This window comes from Actinia tenebrosa, unplaced genomic scaffold (assembly GCF_029948245.1).
Source record: "Actinia tenebrosa isolate PJP-AT-01 unplaced genomic scaffold, QUT_ActTen_1.0 PGA_scaffold2__45_contigs__length_23673736, whole genome shotgun sequence".
In the NCBI taxonomy this organism is placed as follows: Eukaryota; Metazoa; Cnidaria; class Anthozoa; order Actiniaria; family Actiniidae; genus Actinia; species Actinia tenebrosa.
This window is the reverse complement of record NW_028292579.1, coordinates 19762551-19782289: the sequence shown is the minus strand read 5'-3', so window position 1 is coordinate 19782289 and position 19739 is coordinate 19762551. Positions and strand designations below refer to the sequence as shown.

At 36.1% G+C, this 19739-nt stretch overlaps 1 protein-coding gene across 1 annotated transcript; it reads left to right on the top strand.

Annotated features, from left to right (window-relative positions):
- Positions 1–1079: 1079 nt before the first annotated feature.
- Positions 1080–5781, top strand: LOC116293552 (transcription factor SOX-2). The gene is made up of 2 exons (XM_031700997.2): positions 1080–2057; positions 4333–5781. Exons 1-2 carry the CDS (start codon positions 1248–1250, stop codon positions 4363–4365), a joined length of 843 nt encoding a protein of 280 aa, XP_031556857.2. The 5' UTR covers positions 1080–1247; the 3' UTR covers positions 4366–5781.
- The last annotated feature ends 13958 nt before the right edge of the window (positions 5782–19739 follow it).

Below are 19739 nucleotides of genomic sequence, written 5' to 3'. Positions count from 1 at the left end.
CACCATGATCACAATAACCTTACAGTAGCTCGAGCCTAAAATGTTTATCTTAAGGTGTAAATCGATCTTAACCAAAGATTTTAATAGCAATGTAAATATGAGGGCTTATATCTGAGAATTACGTCTAATTACTTAGCTCTCGTGGTTAATGCACCCTTTTCGAGTCCCCGACTAAATCAAGTGAGACATATTGAACTATGTTGTGATTGGAAACGCCGCAAACAGAGCAGAAAAACTTTTCCAATTTTTTTTCAAAACTCGATCGTATCTTGTTATGTTTTTGTTCGTTTTGCAACCTTTTTCCTGCCTCTAGAATAGTACTTGTAAACGGTCCACGACCAGCAATTCTTTTGGTTATATTTTATTATGGGATTTTCAATAAACTTCAATTGACCTCAGCGAACGAGAGAACAGAACGATTATTTTTACCACCATAACAATGTGATGGTTTCATTATGTAAATTACCCCGTCAAGTCCATTAAATAGAGAAAAGGCTGAAAGGCTTGTAAATCTCTTTAAAGAAATAATACAATGGTCAAGAAGAAACTAGGGTAAACCATTAATGAAACACGTGCAGAACAAACAATGGCGGAGACCGCAGATGGGTACAAACTTATTGAGCGGAACACATTATTTCAATGGACGTTCAGATCAACGCACCTGCGAGCCAAAACGCAGGTGTCGCAAGTCTCCCTAAACAATACCCTCATTTGAATTTTCCATGAATTAAGAAACAAATAATCGCCTAAAAAAACTCAAAAACAATCATCGCCTCATATTTTCTAACTAGCCGAAAAAATTTCACCCTGCAAAGCCCTGTCGAAAAATCTTGGAAAAGTTGAAACGGTTTGTGATCTTGAACTCTTGACGCTTCTCGCACACGTGCAAAAGCGGAATTGTCACAAGGGCGACCGACAAATTTTACCGGCCTGTGATTGGTGGAAAGCTGAGGTATGCATAATTCATAGCTAAATAATTAACACTTATTGTTTACTTGGGGTATTATTATTGAAATGAAATATTAGCATTGTCTTATTATATCATTATACCCATCAGCCATAATCACGCCTTAAGGTGTGTGAGCTTAGTGCCGGCCGGGTCATAATACATCGGGGTTGCTCCTTTGGTGACCATTTGAGTTGAGTCGTCCTAGCGAGAGGAGCTCGAGCGAGATACTACACATCAAGGTCTTGCTCTTGGAATATTTCTAGCGGGACTCAATAGAGTCTAGAGACTTTAGTAAAATATGGGGAAGCCGGACGAAGGACATGTTAAGAGGCCGATGAACGCATTTATGGTTTGGAGTCGTGGTAAACGAAAACAGTACGCCGTACGAGACCCAAGAATGCACAATTCTGAGATTAGCAAGAGGTTAGGAGCAGAGTGGAAAATGCTAACACCAGAAGAGAAGGAACCTTTCATAGCTGAGGCAAAACGATTACAAGCCGTGCACATTCAAGAGCATCCCGACTACAAGTACAAACCCAAACGACGTAAGCAGAAATCACAGCAGAAGAAGGACTTAACAACGCCGGTGTTTGGCGCACCGTACGCGACTACAATGATGGCCGTTGATAAATTCTCAGCGAATCAATTGCCACAAACAATAGCTCATTCAGTGGCTTTGTCCTCTGATCCAATGTATACGAAAATGAATGGTGGTTCACCATTTCATCATTCGGTTACACCAGGCTATCCAGTTATTTACCCCAATGTTTCTACCGGTGGTTCTGTTCACTCCGTATCATCTTCGCGCCAAATATTCGCCGACTCGACACACACGCACTCGTTTCGCGCTAGCGATATGATGTCGGGCCGGCCAATCTATGGAAGCCAGATTTACCAAGGTCCTATCCATTCTCAAGTACAGCACCGAATCTCTGCAGTCGACGACAGCCGCAGCTTGAAAGGATCTCCTAATGGCAATCCTAGTCCTCCAGTTTCAAGTCCAGACCCTGTTTCCAAGCATAATGGTGGCTACTCTACATCAGAGCTGAGCAGCCAGAGAGTTTGGCAGCCGCAGCAAGACCTACCAAGAGCAGTCACCTATGTTCCGGTATTACTATAAACCATGCAAACATGTAGTTCTATATTTTGTGTCTTAAGATCAAATTTGAACCTTAAATTTAAGTTAAGCAGTTGGAGCAACTGTCATGCTTGTGGAGCGAATATTATTCGCTCACTCACTTCTGTCAGCACGTTGTACCCAACTCTTTGATTAGTTTCGTAGTATTTTGCTTTATACTATCAAACTTAGGACAACAGTTGTTTTCATTATTTACTCTTAATTTGAAATCAAAGTGATGTTGTGAGAGTACATTGTGGCTAAGTATGTTTTAATTCCATATGTCAAATAGTATCAGTGTAGTTCTGTTGAGAAGACCGGTCCGGTAAAGGTACTTCCAACGGGAAAACAAATTTCCGTTTATTATCGAACACGGGCTTATGATAAATGCTGTTTAATGAGCAACAATTTTTGGCTTAGGAGTCGTAATGAGTTATCGTTGATAAATCGCACAATAATGCCCTTAACACATCGAAACTATCACTAGTTTTGCTATGAGTTTTGATCATTGTCTAATTTGTCCTAGCCACAGGCGAAATAGAAAGCTGAGACGGTTTCAACGAGATATAACTCGAAAGCGCAATGCTTGGACTTTGATAATTTATGCACATTTTCGCTGCGAATGAAAGCACGTTTATAAAAAGACTGTCAGTGTTCTGGCACAGCGTTTTTCCTCAGGAAAAAAACTATTTGAAGTTTAAACAAGATATTTTGAGTCCCTTAGAATTGTTCGTAGCGATAGTAGTTCCCTTGTACGGAACAATACTTTAATCTTTGGCCTCAAACTAACATTCACAATACTTCATTGTTATGCAAAGATTGTAATTCAGTTAATGCGATAAAACAAGTGGTTTACGTCAAGACTTTGAACAAAACAATTTCTAAATATCTGACCAAAACTCTCTCAGCTACACAAGCATTGATACTACTGTTTACTTAGTGTTAATTTTGTTGGTATCTGACAGTGATCGTGGACCGTTTTTCGAACGGAAATAGCTTTGGACCTAAGCGTGGTGTATTTATTTTGGATCCAATTCTGCATAATTATAACGAGTCTTCGGAATGATCAAAAGGGTGTTTATGTAGCATACTTATCATTAATTTTCCCCAAATTTAACATCAGCCATCTTAGAAGTCATTGAAAACGATTTTTAGGGAAGTAATCTTATACGCAATGTACTCTCGTGAACTAGTTTTGGACGGGTGGAAAGATTGTTAGGCCCTTCACGGCCACATGCCCAAAGCATGGCCACAAACGAATATTCATTTGTGCCACTGCATATTCTTAAAAAAAAGATCTAAAATTGTAACCCAAGGTATAATTATTACTAACCAAGCAACATGATTTCCATTTCAACGCCGGAAATGTAAAGAGTATTTAAAAAAATATTTTCTGAACAGAAAATCGACACGTGGTGTTTTGGAGTGCAAGTCACTCGGTACTAATACTAATCATTGAATAAATCTTTTCTAAAATTATCTTTGTTATAAGAATTTGAGATTGCACTAGCTATTTACATTGGTTTCGCTTTCACTGACATAACCAAAGTGTACATAAAAGAGAAGTTTATCGAGAACACGATCTCTTTATATTAAACTCAAGTGTCCTAAAAACAACTCGCTAAAGTTTTTTTTTTCTTCGACTTAATGAAAACGGATTCCACCTGCGAGGAAGAATTGCTTCAAAGTTTTGTAAGATTGTAAACAACATTATTGGAAACCATAATATATAGCTCTTTCGCCTTGGTTTGATACTTCGTACGTTGGAATAAATTTTGAATCCTATCCCTGATATTACTTTCTTTTTTCTTAGTTTTTGTAATTTAAATATTAATATAAAATATTGATCTCCAAACTAAGACAAAGTTTTAGGTCAAAATTGTTAATGAAATTACTACACTATTTAGTTGAAACCACTAGTTAGAAACAAATACAAAAAAAAGATGGTTTTTTGATGTACATATTAGTACAAGTTCAAACTTATCGTTTGCAAATCCATTTTTAGATAATCTTTTCACTCTCGAATATTCTAGTCTTCGTCTCTGTGTGGGTTAGTTATCTATATCTTAATAATTCATACTTACATTGTAGTAGAAAAGTTCAAAGTTTATGCAACAATTAATGTAAAGCTGCTTGTGCAAAACTATAGAGTAAAATATATAAATGTCATATATCTATGTTTCCAAAATATATTATGATGTAAAATAAAACTACGTTTTCAAACACACTATTGACAAGTTTGTTTTGCTGTGTTTTTGTTTTTTAGATCCATGAGGTCAAGGTTGAAAGGAGGTACTAGCTAAGATCGCCACCCCCATGCCATAAAATGAAAATGCAGAACTCTAAGTCTTCTCAAGTCAATATATATCGATCGCTGTAACGTAAGCTCTTCCACAAAAACCAAAGACACATTTAAATTCATGTAACCTATGTAAACAGCGATAAAAATACACGATTTTTGTCGTTACTTTGACAACTTTCATAAAGAAAGGCCATAAAATTGGGGACGTTCAATTCAACTTGCAGTGACGAACTATATTTTAAGTTTTGTAAGTTCAGTCGACTGTATGTCCTTGAAAATGAACCAAAAACCTCCGTATTCAAAAAAGCTTAGTCCTTTCCCCTAAAGACCCGTCGCTATCGTATTGGAATTTACTACTAAGAATATATTGTATAATTTAGGATAAATATATTTATTTTGTTGTCTGATTTTCTTGAAAATAGTTGCTTTTATTATTATCCAAGGAATTGAAAATTTAAGTAATGTCGGCATTTTCATTCATGAAATATTTACTAAGCTTTGAAACTTTTTCGTACTTTTTTAATGATCTAAGAAGAGCTTAAATTAAGTTCTTCTAGAGGGGAATAAAGAATTGGAAGTCGGTTTTGCTGGTTTCCGGTTGAGTTTAGCTATCTCGACTGTAAAAAATCGTAGGATAAGATAGCACACATTTATTTGACAAACAACGAACTCTGTTATCTATAGCTAGTTCAAAAGAAATATAGATTTGACAAGCATGCATGCATAGATAGATATTATATTTATATTGTAGAACAAAGAGAGAATCAAAAGCTGACATGAAAATACAAACTTCCTTTGCCTGACACATGTTAGATTCTAAATATTTACCAAAATTAATTCATAATTGAAAACTTTTGTTTATTTTTCGGGGATTTTCAATCCTTGACGTCATAGTGAATCTCGTTAAACACCTATCGGCTATAGACTATTAAAAAAATGCTTCTTCTCTTATCCTAAACTTCTTGGTTTATCGTCTACAAGATTCTACAAAATATATGAATATTACAATTCAGTCGACTTCTTTTATTTTTGCTTTGTGTTTTTTTGGCATCTTATTTGGCACTTCCTTTCGATTTCTTTTGTCAGCTTCCTCCAACCGTCAAGCTTCTCTTTTAAGATTTCAGTTTGACTTAGCTTAGTTTAGTTTAGCAAATTCTTTCGTAACTTATACTTACTTTGAGAGTTTTTAAAATTATTCGCAAACGTCAAAACCAAGCCAAGCTAAATCAATGGATCTGTTAATATTTCATGTGAAAATTTTTGGACAACCAAATACCTGTGGTCACTTACAGACACAAACGTGGGAAATATAGCGTAAACTCTTATTCTATTTTATTGTAAAGATTCTTTCAGAACGGTAAAACTGTACATTTATTACCGACAAAGAAAACAATAAAAATACATGGAAGTCAATGACTATTTTATTTAAATCATTGGGAAAATATCGCGCGCGCAAACAACATGGGTGCGCTCCGACCCACATCGATAAACAACTCTGATCACTAGACAACGTACCATTGCAAATCGTGTCAAAAGCTAACAATATCTTGCAAAAGCTTTACAAGACTCGTCTATTTGTCTATAAATTTTCAAACAATAAGTGAAGAAAAGAGTTCTACAAAGGGCACGAGTTGTGGCGGAATTAGCAATGACCTTAAGCTCACCCATTTAGAAAATGCGCTTTGGTCTAGTGAGCTGTAAAAGAATGATTTATCGATCGGATTTGAATAACAACAAAAAAAGCAACTATCTTTCTTCTAAGTTCCACCTCAAACTTCTTCAACTTTATTACAACAAACTGTTTGAAACAAATCCAGAGTAAAACCAAGGGAGTTTAGGTACGAATTTTTTGCTCGCGTTTTTATAATACTTTTTCCCTTTGTTTTAATACAGCGAACACAAAGAAAACATCAAATAAGTGGTTTGTGTGATCGCAGTATGGCCCTGATCTCGTGTCTAAATTTATCTTTTTTTATTTTTGAAACAGAAAGAATGAATCGTTCATAGCCTGTATCCTGTTAGGACACGACAATAAGACTGCAAAAAACGCTACATGACACAGTTGTTTTCAAAACTTATTTTAATGTTTTTTAGTTCTAATAATTAAATTGCAAAAAGAGAAGACGCAAAGAAAGAATAATTGTGGGTGCTAAAAATAAAATAAAAAAAGTTTGTAAACGTTTTTTTAAAATCTGCAACCAGTTATCAAAACAATTTTTTTTCCCCTAAAGGGGTGAACATTATACTCATTTGTGTCCTCGTAATATTTTTTTTCTGTAAAGTTCAGTAAAATGATATGAATCTCGAAGCCAGTGAAAGTTTATTCACTTTTTCTATTTTTGCTTTTGGTTTTATTTTTTGTTTTTGAAGTTTCAAGCAAAAGCGAGAAGATATTAGTTAGGGGTTTGAAGTACAGACAGCTCACCTCAAATGGGAAGGATTGTGGTGAGTAGTTGTCAAATTATCTCTTTGTAGAGGGTTGAATAGCAACAAAACCCTCTTCAAAGCAACCATAGTGTTTTATTAAAACACATCTCTACACATTATCAACATGTGAATTGGTGGACGTCCTTGACAAATCTTACTCTCTTGTTTAGATAATAAGTGCTCACGCTTAGACTTATACCAATTAGAAAACTCAACTCAATAAGGGCTATACTGGATGAAAATTAGTCAAAACCTTGAATACATAAAAGCTTTTCGCGTTTATCAATCATTCTTCGTCCACCTGCGATACAAATGTGGGGTAATTCTTGAGAATTGGTGTTCCGAGGTGAATAGAGTTGAGCGGTCTGACATATGCCCATAGACATACTAAACACTCGCACTTGCTGGGCCTTAGGAAAACAGCGTTGTTTTGGAACAATACCATAGATAGCGAAGCTCCAGGGCTTATTTAGGTCGTCATAAACACTTGACTACGACACCTCATGTCTTTGTTACAAAAAAATCAAATTAGGTAATTAAATGAATAGTTCCTAACTCGCACGTATAATGGCTGCTTTGTCGATATGGTATTATATGAGGATTTGTCTATCCGTGTTTTCAAGAGATAAACCGGTAGCTCTTTCAACTGGTTTTTGTCCTGAAACAATAAGATAAACCTCTTTAGTTGTATCTTTTCTTCTTTTTAACTACTTTATTTAAACATTGTATTAAAAAACGATATCTTTGTGGCATTTCAATGCAAATGTTTGCTGTCTTTTGTACGTCATGTCTGCGCACATTAACGAATACCTTCGTGTCTCTAAAAGTATCAAACCAGAATTAACAGTAGAAAAGTTGGTATCAGCTCGAGAAACCGCTTTCTTTGGAGACATTCTACTGTATTGTCGAGTAAATAAGACTGCTATGCCTTACTGAACACCATCCACGTATTGACGTCTTTAGCTCATTAGCAAATCATTATCAAAATAAGAGCCAATCTATTCTTTACAAATCGGGGAAGAACTCTACGATTGTTTATCTTCTTTCAGCCACAAAAACCAAATAAAGATTTGTTTTGAAACTTTTTTGATTGGAAATTTCGCCGACGCTCGAGGGCACAAACGAACTCTTCAATTATTAAGAATGTAGTCAGTAAGTCGGTCACGAAGTAATGGCGCAGATGGTTGGGTGTCCTCGAAATTCCGCTCAAAATAAACAAACCAAAAACCCTCGAAAAAATTATCGGATTCTGTCGTTAGGAATAATAAGTTGCAATGTGCTATATATATGCACACTTTTACATAAATCTCTCTTTCTTTCCTCTCGAACTCCAAGATCGAAGATAAATGATGCTTGACAGAAACCTTTGTTCTGTTAAAAAATAAATAATCAAAAAACGTCAGCTGTCGTTTGAACTGACAATTTAAAAACACAAAATTGAATTTCAATTTCTTTTCCAACATGGCAGTTTTGATCTGATACTTTTAGTGTATGTTTGTGAATAGTTCAGAATTAAAATGAGATCGAAGATACGCTCAATGCAACACATTTCCTGGGAATTATCGATAATCTTTATTGTCTAACTATAACAATATCATATCTACATTGAACAATTCTTTTACAAACTCTTTGTAAAAGGAGAAAGTAATTCTGTTGGGCTTTTGTAAGCAACAGGTCTTAAAAACAAGAAAGTTGGAAGTCCCATATTAAATTTCTGAAATAGATAGGAAGGAAAATCCGTACTTGCTTATATGGAAATGCTTAATGTAGGCGGAGTTGAGGTTTCATATTTCACGGAAATCTTTCAAAATCCCTACAATATTTTATTCAACAAAAGTTGAGTTTCTGATTTTTCTTAAAATAGAATATTTGATTCCCATCAACGAACAAACTTGTGCAGAAGCAGTAGTATAATTATCCTGTTTTATCGGGTGTTTAGTCTGGTCGCGGCGTTGCACGAGAAACCAAACCAGGTCGCGAGTATCTCAAGTTCACCTGTTTTGCTCCCCCTCGGCAATTGGACATGACTTTACTAAATTGTGAAGAATTTGAAAATATTAAGGAGTGTCTGTGTCTTTAGTAAAAACAACATCTTCAGATCTGTCGCCTTCCTGAGCTGGCCATGCATGTCTCCATCACGCGAACGCCACAAATAATAACTAAGAATCAATAAAGTTTGAGCCAATCAGAACGCATATAGTGTTTCAAGAAACCACCATGGTACTACAAATCACCATTAAAACCCCAAATTTGTTAAATATAATACACTTCATTTAACTTTAGTAGGAAGTTTTACCATTCACAAATGAAAGACTCTAAGAGGCCGACCGGATGTGTGCGCTTGGAAGCAGTGGTGCCTTTTAGTACTTGTGAATAGGAAGTGAAACTCGTGGAGGAAAGCCTAGCCCTTCTGCCGTGCTGCTACAGTAACACCCACGTTTTTTCTTTTCTTAAGCAACCACTGCTGACTCGATCGAACTGTTGAAAACCATTTCTGAACGATTGCAATACAGGAATAAAATTATCAACAAAATCACCTAAAAAATTCAGTAAAGTAAACAATTTCTGTCGAGCTGATTTGTAAAATACACATGGACCAAAAACCAGTTTGGATCGACCGGTCGATGTGGATATGATCTTAAACGACCTAACGACCTTTTATTTGCAATAATTCTTCAGTGCCAATCTATAAATTAGTCAGTTAGAGTGCTTTTATTTGGGCCATGAAATAGAATCGTATAATTGTTTGCTAACAGTCAAGGAAAACAAAAGAAAACAATGAAATTTTAAAATGTCTACTATAACTATGAGTTACGTTGCCTATTCTTTCACGGAAGCAAGAAGCAAAATCACAATGGCTTTTGAGAAACCAATGTTTATCTCTTCTGATGTCGTATTGCGGTTTTTTATTTCGATTCTCATTACAAAGCTAGTTACGTTATATAACTCGTATGAGCAATCGGAAACTCCCCACAAAGGATGATTTCCTTGTCTGGAATATTTTTACGAAACCTAATTTTTTGCGTGTCTGCTTTTTACCCTGATTTTTCTTTAAGGCCCTGACTGTAGCTACAGCCGTTGGATAGGTTCTTCTCGCATAACTTTCGAAATTGATATTTCTTCATTTAACGGCTTCTACATATAAGACAAAAACAAAAAATCTCCGGAATAAAAAATTAAAAAGGCGAAAAAACAAAACAAATAACTACTGACCAAGAAAATAGTTACAACTTCTGTCTGTTGCTGTTGAAAAACTAAACAAAAATAATTCAGAAAAAAATAAAATAAAAAGTCAGCTAATATTTAAACAGAAGAGATAACTAGCTTAAAACTAGTGTGAGCTGCGTCGGTGTTTCTAATGTTATATAAACACTTCTTTCTATAACCTCTCTCTCTAGCTTTTACTCCGACGAAGGACTAGCGTCCGAAACGCCACAAGTTTTTTCATCTTTTCATGGTGTAAAATTTACCCTTTTATCATTAATGTTTTAAAAAATCAAATAATAATAATAAGAAGAATCAAATTATAAATTATGTAAAGAAATTACAACAAAAATAGAAGACAACACAAGCGCGGATCCAGCCAAAATTTTAGGGGGGGGGCTAATTGAGTTTCTTCCGTCAACACAATGGAAAACAATAAAAAAAAAGCATCTAATTCTTCAGTTTTGTTTTGTTTGTTGTTTTTTTTTCTGCTGAAGGGGAGCTTACGCCCCCCTGGATCCGCCCTTGCAACGAATAAGAACGTTTAATTTATTTTAATTGATTTTACATGGTAAACGTATCGTACTAGGAATAAATAACTACTAATTGGAAAGCGAATTGAAAAGAAATAAATTGGAAAATGAAAGCCACGCTCCAGGTGAAATAGAATGTAGGATAACTAGCTCTCCTGGTTCGAAAGTTTGGTTGGTTAAGGCTTGATAAATCTACGCTTAAACGGCTAATTTAAGAGATCTTTTTCAAATTTATGAAATACCGCTGTGCTCCTTGATTACAGATTCATTTTCGCTCGGCTAGCCGCGCTATTGTGCAAAATGGTTTATGTGTTTCAGTAAGGTACGCGGATTATTGTTGAAGCTGTGCATTCTTTACTTTACCTTTTAGTTTTTGTGTGTATTTGGAACTTAAAGCGAGGTTAGCCCCGAGCAAATGAATCTTTTGCCGAGGAACACAGGAGTATTTAAAGAATTCGAAAAAATATATATTACGTTTGAAAATACTGATAAGTTGGATGATAATAGGATAAAAATTATTATTATCATTAAGAGTTTTTGCAATGAAGCTATTCATTATTTCCATGAAAATGGTTGGCGCCTTATTGTGCCTTCTAGAGTGAAAACTTTATGATAATAAACATGACACTCGCTATAATATCTCTACATCTACATTTATTTATTTATTTAAGTCCATCAAAGGGGGTACCCATCACAGACAGAATTGATGCTTTGTTTCAAAACAATGTAAGGGGAGTCGTACGAATTATCGTCTTTTGTGTTTTGGTTTGTTTTACTTCTTTGTTTACTTACTACGTTAACAGACACTGAGTTCCGAAATTACTCCCGGAAAAGAGAACTACTCGAGAAAAGGAAAAGAAGAGAGAAGAGAGAAGAGAGAAGAGAGAAGAGAGATAGAATAGAGAGAATAATGCAAGCGAGAGAGAGAGACTTAAATAAAATAAATAAAGTAAATAAATAAATATAAATGGGATCTAGCAGTGGCACTTCTACAGAGTAGCTATTCACTCACTCTCATTCCAATGGGAATTTAGGAGTTCATTTTTGCGGAGGGAGGAAAGCCGGGGAACCCGTAGAAAAACCCTCGAAGCACAGTAGAGAACCAACAAACAACTCTACTCACATACGACACCGAGCTCAGCGGGACTCGAACCCGGGTGCTTCCATATATTCTCTTATATTCTTCTGTTTTGTCGATTATCTTTATATCTATAACTATTGTTTCTACCTTGGACCTAAAAATAAAATTTAAAAAATTCTATTTACACGTACAGTGCACTTTTACCTAGATTGCAGGCATTTTTTGCATTTAATAGTTATTTCTGTGAAAGTTGCCGGGAAACCACGATGCTGAGAGTGTTCTCTCTACATCCTGCGTGTTTTTATGAGAGTATCAAACACGGAAATCTGATTTACGTTTCGTTTATAGAATAACAAACGCACAAATTAATGAAAATCGATGTTTAATTTTTTTTCTATGAAAGTTAAAATCAGAGCGCGCAAGCGAAAAAACTGAGAAGACGTGAATGTGTTCGATACTCTCGTTGGACATGGTTTTTCGACCAATCACAGCGCTCGTTATATCGAAATTATTTTATACAAATACTTATAACATATATGAAATATAACGCTCGCGCTGATTGGCTGGCTACCATTTTTATATCAGAGTACAGTGACGCGCTCGCGCAAAATCGTTTAAAAATATTTTATAAGAGTTATACAAAACTGCTGCTTATTCCTGTGATGTGAAATAAAAACTCTACGAGCTGGCTGTAGAGTACTCGAAAAGCTACGCCTCGTGTTCCTAAGCTTGCCTCTCTCGTGCTCTACAGTTCCTAGCGTGATTACATCACAGTACAGAAACATGCGCGCACGCTTTATATTCCTCAAAATATTATATAACATATGAAATACTAGGAAAAAATTCCTTAATTCAACTACAAGTTAAAGTTAAGTGAAGATTGAGAGGGAGGCCGAAACAGAATTTAAGGAAAAGAGTGTATGCTACAATGTCAGTATACATCAAGTACCATTATTTCGCGAATCAGACAGCTAGTTATAGCTCAGACGTCTGAGATTTAGTTTTAGTCCTTTGAGTTAGTATTTCATTGTTGACGGAAGCCAAATTCCAGACGATTTGGACTGTGTTAAAGGATCGTGTAATTGAAGAAATAGAAAACGAGCGCGCGTGTTGTGTGCAGTTATAAAGCACGCGGGGATTGGCAGAACATGAAGTGTTAGGGAAAGCAAAACACGTACTAATGACAATGAAATAGAGTGCTGTGCCTTTCGACACTTCTCCAGTGTTCTGCCCCAAGTGCTTTATATCTCCACATAGAACAGCAAGCAAGTTTTTTACTTCTTTTATAAAATACAAATTACAATAACCGTTAATTTCGATGGAAATGACCCAACTGAAGTGCGCACGCGTGCTGTGTGCTCTCATAAAGCATGCGCTCGCAACCAACCAGAACGCGAGATTTATAAAAGATATTTTATAATTACTGATCAAAATGGTTGCAAAACCAAAGAAATATAAAAGTCGCGCGCGTACTGCGCGTACTTAAGTCTCGATCGCAATCTGGTTGATTGGGAGCGCGTTCTTTATGAGAGTTTGCGCACACACCACAGGGGCCAGAGGGGGGCCACTTATCTTTCATTGCTTACGAAAAGGTTTTGTCGCTCCGCCATCTTGTTTTATATTATCTACCGCTGTACATAATAAGTAAGCTTGAGCCCGTCAGATACTGCGCGCTGTGCGTAATAATATTGAAACTTTACATTTTTTCAAGCAATCATCACCGTAAGTCCTGTTAGCTAAGGCCAGGCACAGCACAGCGCGCGGTATCTGACGGGCTCAAGCTTACTCATATTATGTACAGCGGTAAATAATATAAAATAAGATGGCGGAGCGACGACCTTTTTGTAAACAATGAAAGATAAGTGCCCCCCCCCCCCCCCCTGCCCCCTGTGCACACACCATGAGTGTGCACACTATTGCTATCCATTGCGTCATTCCTATTCAAAATAACGGTTATATATCGCAATTTGTATATTTCAAAAAATCGCTTGCTGTTCTGTTTGCAGTTAAAAAAAGAACTCGGGGGTACGATGACAGACCAATCGAGAAGTGTTGAGAATTACAACTTCTATTTTGTCATTAGTATACGTCTTGCTTTTACTGCACACATGCAGTACGCGCGCGCGTGTTATGCAATAAACGGAGCACGAAAGAAGTGTTAGGAAAAGTACGAAGCTCTATTTCGTGATTGTTATTGTTATTTGTGACTCTAATATTGTAACTATTGTATTCTTATTGAACTGTGATATTAAGGTGCTTACCAATCACACGCCGGAAATCGTACAATTTGCCATTTTTCGCGGGCGCGCTCCGCTTTCCGTTTATCGTTTTGACTTTATTTTGATCGCTAAAAACGTAAGGGAAAAAGCGCGCACGCAAATTTATCACGCATGGGAGTAGGGTAAGGCGAAATTTAAACTGCATCCCGTTACCAAAAATTGTCCAAACGGGAATTTACATGGCGCGCGTGTTATTAAGAAGTTCCCCTCTTTCATCTATGCTATCTCGCTCTGTCGAGTTCTTTTTAAAGTCTCGAGCTGCTACGCAGTCGCTATTCATAGTTCTGACTTCCCTAACTTACCGTTGCTATGTCCCACAAGCTCAACAGAGGTTATTTGTAGCCAAGTAATAACTGAAAAATGCAAGCATGATAATAAACAACAATGTCTGGAGGTACTTAGGCGCGACTCGTGAGAAAACAGAGGTAATTATGCGTAACCAAGTACGAATGCAAGCATGATAGTAAGCAACAATGTTATTTGCGGGGACGTTATTGCTCCATCTGGACTAGGAAATATAAAATCTACTTGAGGCTTTCTTATCCAAGGGGTGTAGTCACACACACAACCTACTAGAAGTACAATAAGGAATTTTCTTCATGAAATTATTTATGAGCTAGGCAAGTAGTATATAAATTCAATTTTTTTCCCCGAGTTCTTTTCAGCTATAGACATGTACGAATGTTCAATTCTCTATTTTCACATCCCCAAAAAGCCTTACGTCTTTGGGGGGAGGGGAATCAAAAAACTGTCCCAAATTGAAAGGTTTCTTAATTGAATTTATACTATATCTGCTTTTATCTGTACAATACTGATTATCAGTGTATTCCAAGTTATTTTTGCGTGTACAGATCATCAAGAGTTTTGGTCTTACAGAAAATGTATTGAATGTTTAAAGTAGTGTTTAAAAAACGAGTAGAAATGTTTTATCAGGTATAAAAGAACGAGGCGTAGCCGAGTGCTTTTATACCTGATAAAACACGATCTACGAGTTTTTTGAACTGCTTCAAAAACTCATGAACAATTTATAAGATTTTGGTTCAACTGGAGCCACCATACACGTCACGAACATGGACTTTTATACATCGATAGCAGTTCGTACGTACCTGTTATGTGCAGTTGAGGTTTATACGTCACTATCGTGTGCAGCCATTCCCAATAAAGGCTCCCACATTTTAAAGACAGCATGCTAGTCTCAATACAGGATTGCTAGTCAATAAGATTTCGTGGGTCGTCGGTGATCGTATGTGAGACAGACCTTGATGAGGCTCTAAGTCTTCATCTAAATTTGGAGATATACCTTTATCTCTGATAAAGTCGTCCTTATTGTAGAGTTCTTTATCGGATATAAAGATCGTCGTATTACTGGGGATGTAAAAGTAGAGAAAAGTTTTTATAGGATTTTCTTGTCTATTGTCCTTTTCACATTCATCTTTTTAAAAATTAATTTTCTAATGAAATTGAATGTTATGATTCATTTCATCTTATTGACTGATTAACCAGGACCATACTTCCAGACATCGAATGCTGAACCGTCGTATGGACTTACGGCTACGCTGGAGATTTCGACCCCAACACCGCTATCCCGGGAGGAATTACAGACTGATCAGGAAGCTCGGCCGAAGCCTAAGGGAGAGATTACTCTGCCCCTAGACCGTAGATGATTAACCCCTTCCTATGACCAGCAGACCCAGTATGAGACTTGCGTCGCTGATGGCTAATTGCGCATGGTCACTCCCTTCCATGTGGGATGCGTTTTGAAAAACTTTTGCGTGTACGCATGCGCATCACGCAAAATGAGGTCAAATTTGATTTTTTTCTTTCTTCTTAGTCTCATCATTTGTTTCGATACCTCTCTTAGTTGGCGTGTGTTGCAACAAAGGTCAAATGTGCACTGCTTATATTCACATTCAGATTTATGGCCTTTCTTCGATGATTTTTTCTCGTGATTGCAACAAAGACTGCAATTCTTTTCTTTAGGGCAATTTTGGCTTGACGATTCCATGGAATAGATGGGTTAAAAGGTCTGTAAATCACGACCAGAGAGAGTTGAAAAACTTGAGCGAAGCAAGGCGGTTGACATGACTAGAAAGGCCGGCTGTAGGTGGATCATGAAAATTTAGACTCTGGAATAGGAAACGAGGAGTGGGGATCGAATGAATAATTCATTATTATGAAGGAATGTTCACTTACAGGTCACGTGACCCCTCCCTCGCTCCCCTAAAAAGAGCAGTTGTGTCAAAATGAAAACCAGAATAGGAATTAACTATGATTAGGATTTATAAGGGAAAATGCGTTGGATTGGTGAGCAAGCTCTTGCCATCCCCTCAAATCCTTTTATACAATATTCGATTTCATATATAATCAAGGCAAATATTCGTCCTATGTATTTGCTTTGCCGTTGAGCCAGAAACAAGGAATGACTAAACGAAAACTAAAAAAATAATTTGGCCGTTGCCAACTTCGTATTCTTTGGCATATTTATCATATCAGTGCCAAAAATTGCCCCAAAGCCTTTCGCAAAACGTCTTTAATTTTCTGCTATTTTTTTCCCTCTTCTTTTTTTCTTTTTTTTCTTTTAAATTTCTGGGGTTTTTTTTCTTATTGTGTTTACTTCTTTTCTCAGTTTTGTTTTTGGATGATCCATTATATGCTTGATAGTAAACACAATGCAAAGTAAACTTTCTCGTCTTATAAATAAGTGCCTGAAAATCCCAGGCACTGGAAAACAAGAATCAGCAGTTACATTTTATGATAATTTATTCAATTTCTTTACACCCAACAAAGTATCAAAATAGGAATCTTGAGAGGTGGAATTTAATGATTAAAAAAAAAAAGATCCTAAAGGGAACAATGTCATGTAAGAAAAGGGATATGATTTTTTTAAGTTCTCATATAAGTATATGAAATAGAATAATAAATGTGGCGTAAAAAATTTTAAAAACAACTGATTAAAAATATAAGGTTATGTAAAAAATAGTCAAACCATGAGATAGGCATAAAATGATGATTGCGTATAAAATGCTTTTTAAACTGAATCCAAAGTAGTATTTCAACGTTTCATGTCTTTAGGATGTCAGATTTTTTTGTGTTGAAGAGAAGCCAGAGCCAAAGCTGCTTCGTTAGAGCCATCTTTTATTATCTCACATGGCCAGCCATCCGCCGTTCTTGTCATCGTGTCTTCAAGCATCATACGATTCTGACCTGGTGAAAGCTTAACAAACGCACTATTCTCTGACTGAATAGTCAGCTTTCCTAACAGAGGACTAACGCACTGCCTTGGGCTTTGGACCTGAGGTGGTGTTGTGATTCCAGGAGGCGAAAGACTCAAGTAATAAGCGAACGAGTCGTTGTTCTGAGGATAAAGGCTGACTGCATGGGTTGGGAAGCGAGGGTAATCGTAATATGGGGAACCATTTCGTGTTGTTTGCGAAGACTGATGGTTAATACTGCTTGTGGTGATCGTAACTGCTTCGGAATTGACCAAGGCTGCTTCAAAATTGCTAAGATTCCTTTTTCCTAAAAGATCAATGCAGGAACAGTTTGTCAAACAAACTAGATCACCTGCAAAACACGCATGTCTTCGGCCGGCGCGTAGCTGTGGATCGGAGCTTATTGCGGTTATAGCTTATAATTTTAATGCGAACTATTCTTAAAATCGCGATAAACAAATAAAGTACGAAAGCCTTTATAGAAAAATACTTCGCCAATGCCATTTAGTTTATGAATCTAAAAAATACAATGCAGTATGAACGAGGAACGTACAAACGAATCATTTGAACTGTTTGTCAACGAAAGTATACTACATCTAGGATCGACAGTTCACAAAAGAAGAGAAAATACAGAACTAGATTGATTTAACTAAATTTATAATGTACTTAACAAATTAATATAGTCAAAACCTAACTTAAAACAGCAATCGCATTGAAGCTTGAGCTTAAATATGTAACGATTCGACCATCTTAGCTTACCTGTTAGGTTGTTGTTCGAGGCAGTGAAAGAATTCCCCGTCGTCTTCGGAGGGTTTGTGTCCAGTTCTAAATCATGGATTCCTCGATTCTTTTTGCTGTAATCCTTAGAATAGATCTGCTTCATCTGCTGTCTTCGAAGACGGACTTGTTTTCTCATAACTTCTCTTCTCTCTCGTCCTCGAATGCAGTCCAAACAAGCACATTGGCTGTATTTGCATTGATGTTTGTGGCCTCTGAGCTTCGAAAATTCCCCGTGATTTCCACATAAAGTACACGAAGGATTCCTTAATCGTCTCGTAAGCTTAGAATTCTCGGGATTCATCTTGCTTCGAGTGAAAACGCTGAGAATCTAGGAGCTAAAATTCTTACAGCGATGCAAAGACTGGAAATACGTGGAGCAAGGCGAGAAGCAGCGTGGAGTGGAACATGTGATGTATCAATGACAGCTGTCAATCATGTTAAGAAAGGTTTCCGATTGGACGAAAATTGCTGCGATCTTATTGGAGTTTTTTTTACAAATTTTTTTTTTTTTTTTTTTTTTTTTTGATTCGTAAATAATAATTTTAATTTTTGGCGATTCACTTTTAAATAAATATTGATAAAACAATAAAATTATGAAACAATTAATATTAAATGCCCATATTAAAATGACACACTAAAATTGTCAAATTTTTTTTAGAAAATTCCTGAATTAATTTCAAAGTCTTTTTCCCTTATGAACATCGAACGTCGCTCCAAAAAGTTCATAAATTTGAAACCATTAATAGCTGCACACTTGTCGGTCGCGTTGACATATTAATTCATTGGAATAATGGCGGGCTTTCGGAGCCCGCTTCTATCGATATCAGTCCTGTGTCCTAGGGTCTGTTTATGAACAGGGACTTCTTCAACAATGAACCGAAGATACCAAAGTCTTTCTCAAAATATTTTGAATAGTCAAAGTTCTTCTTTTAAATCAAAAATGGAGGTAGCTGATATTCTTTTGTATCATTATTTTCTATTAAATTTCCGGGGCTGCAGATTTTCTGACAGTCCCTGAAATCTTGGCAGCAACTTTATATTACTTATTTCACTGGTAAATATATAAATATAGAAAAAGGTACTCACATATTGCGTATTTTTCTCTTGTATCTCATCTAGCATCGTCTAGTATAGTAACACTGTTCAAGTCCAAATCTGCGATAACACAACCGGTCAGTTCACCTCAACATACCTACTGACTGCTCGAGGTGTGAGGTATGCATAAATGTTTAACCAAATACTTCATTTTAGGCATCAAAGTTCAAGTCAAATAATTGACACAGGTAATGAATTTTGACTTTTTTAGTTGAAACTAAAAAAGGCGAAAAGCATTTTTTTCTGCTTTCATTGTTATAATTTATTTTTTTCTTTTCTTTCTTTTCTTTTTAATTATTAGAAAGACTTTCATTTACTTTTAATATTTATCCCATATTTTACTTTCATTATTATATATTTTATCTTATATTCCACAATTTTTTTCTTCAAGGTTACTTGGTTGTAATCTATTTCATTCTTTATTTTGAATAAATTTTCAGCCAATCTACTAAGTATGTTCTTTTTTTCTGATTCTAGTGAAAGATCTATTTTCACTCCTTTTATACCTATTTTACTATCTCTTTGTTTATCTCAACTTAAATTCCTTTTACTTTACAATTTTGTGTTTTACTGATGTTGTTTATAAGCATACCAGATATTTTTAGTGGGGGGGAGGTTATACTGAAATCTCAAGACTCTAGTTTTGCTCATTAAGATTCTAAAACACAAAATTGAGGATGGGGAGGGTGTGAAAGCCTGAAGTAGGTCTTTTCTTATATGCTTTAAATATAATTTGTATAGATGGAGAGGTCAGGTTGCT

What these genes read in the sequence shown, in the direction of transcription:
- LOC116293552 (XM_031700997.2), top strand. Translation starts at nt 1,248, where the DNA reads ATGGGGAAGCCGGACGAAGGACATGTTAAGAGGCCGATGAACGCATTT. An exon ending in GAGCAGTCACCTATGTTCCG is followed by an intron (nt 2,058 to 4,332) that starts GTATTACTATAA and finishes TTTGTTTTTTAG; the next exon opens with ATCCATGAGGTCAAGGTTGA.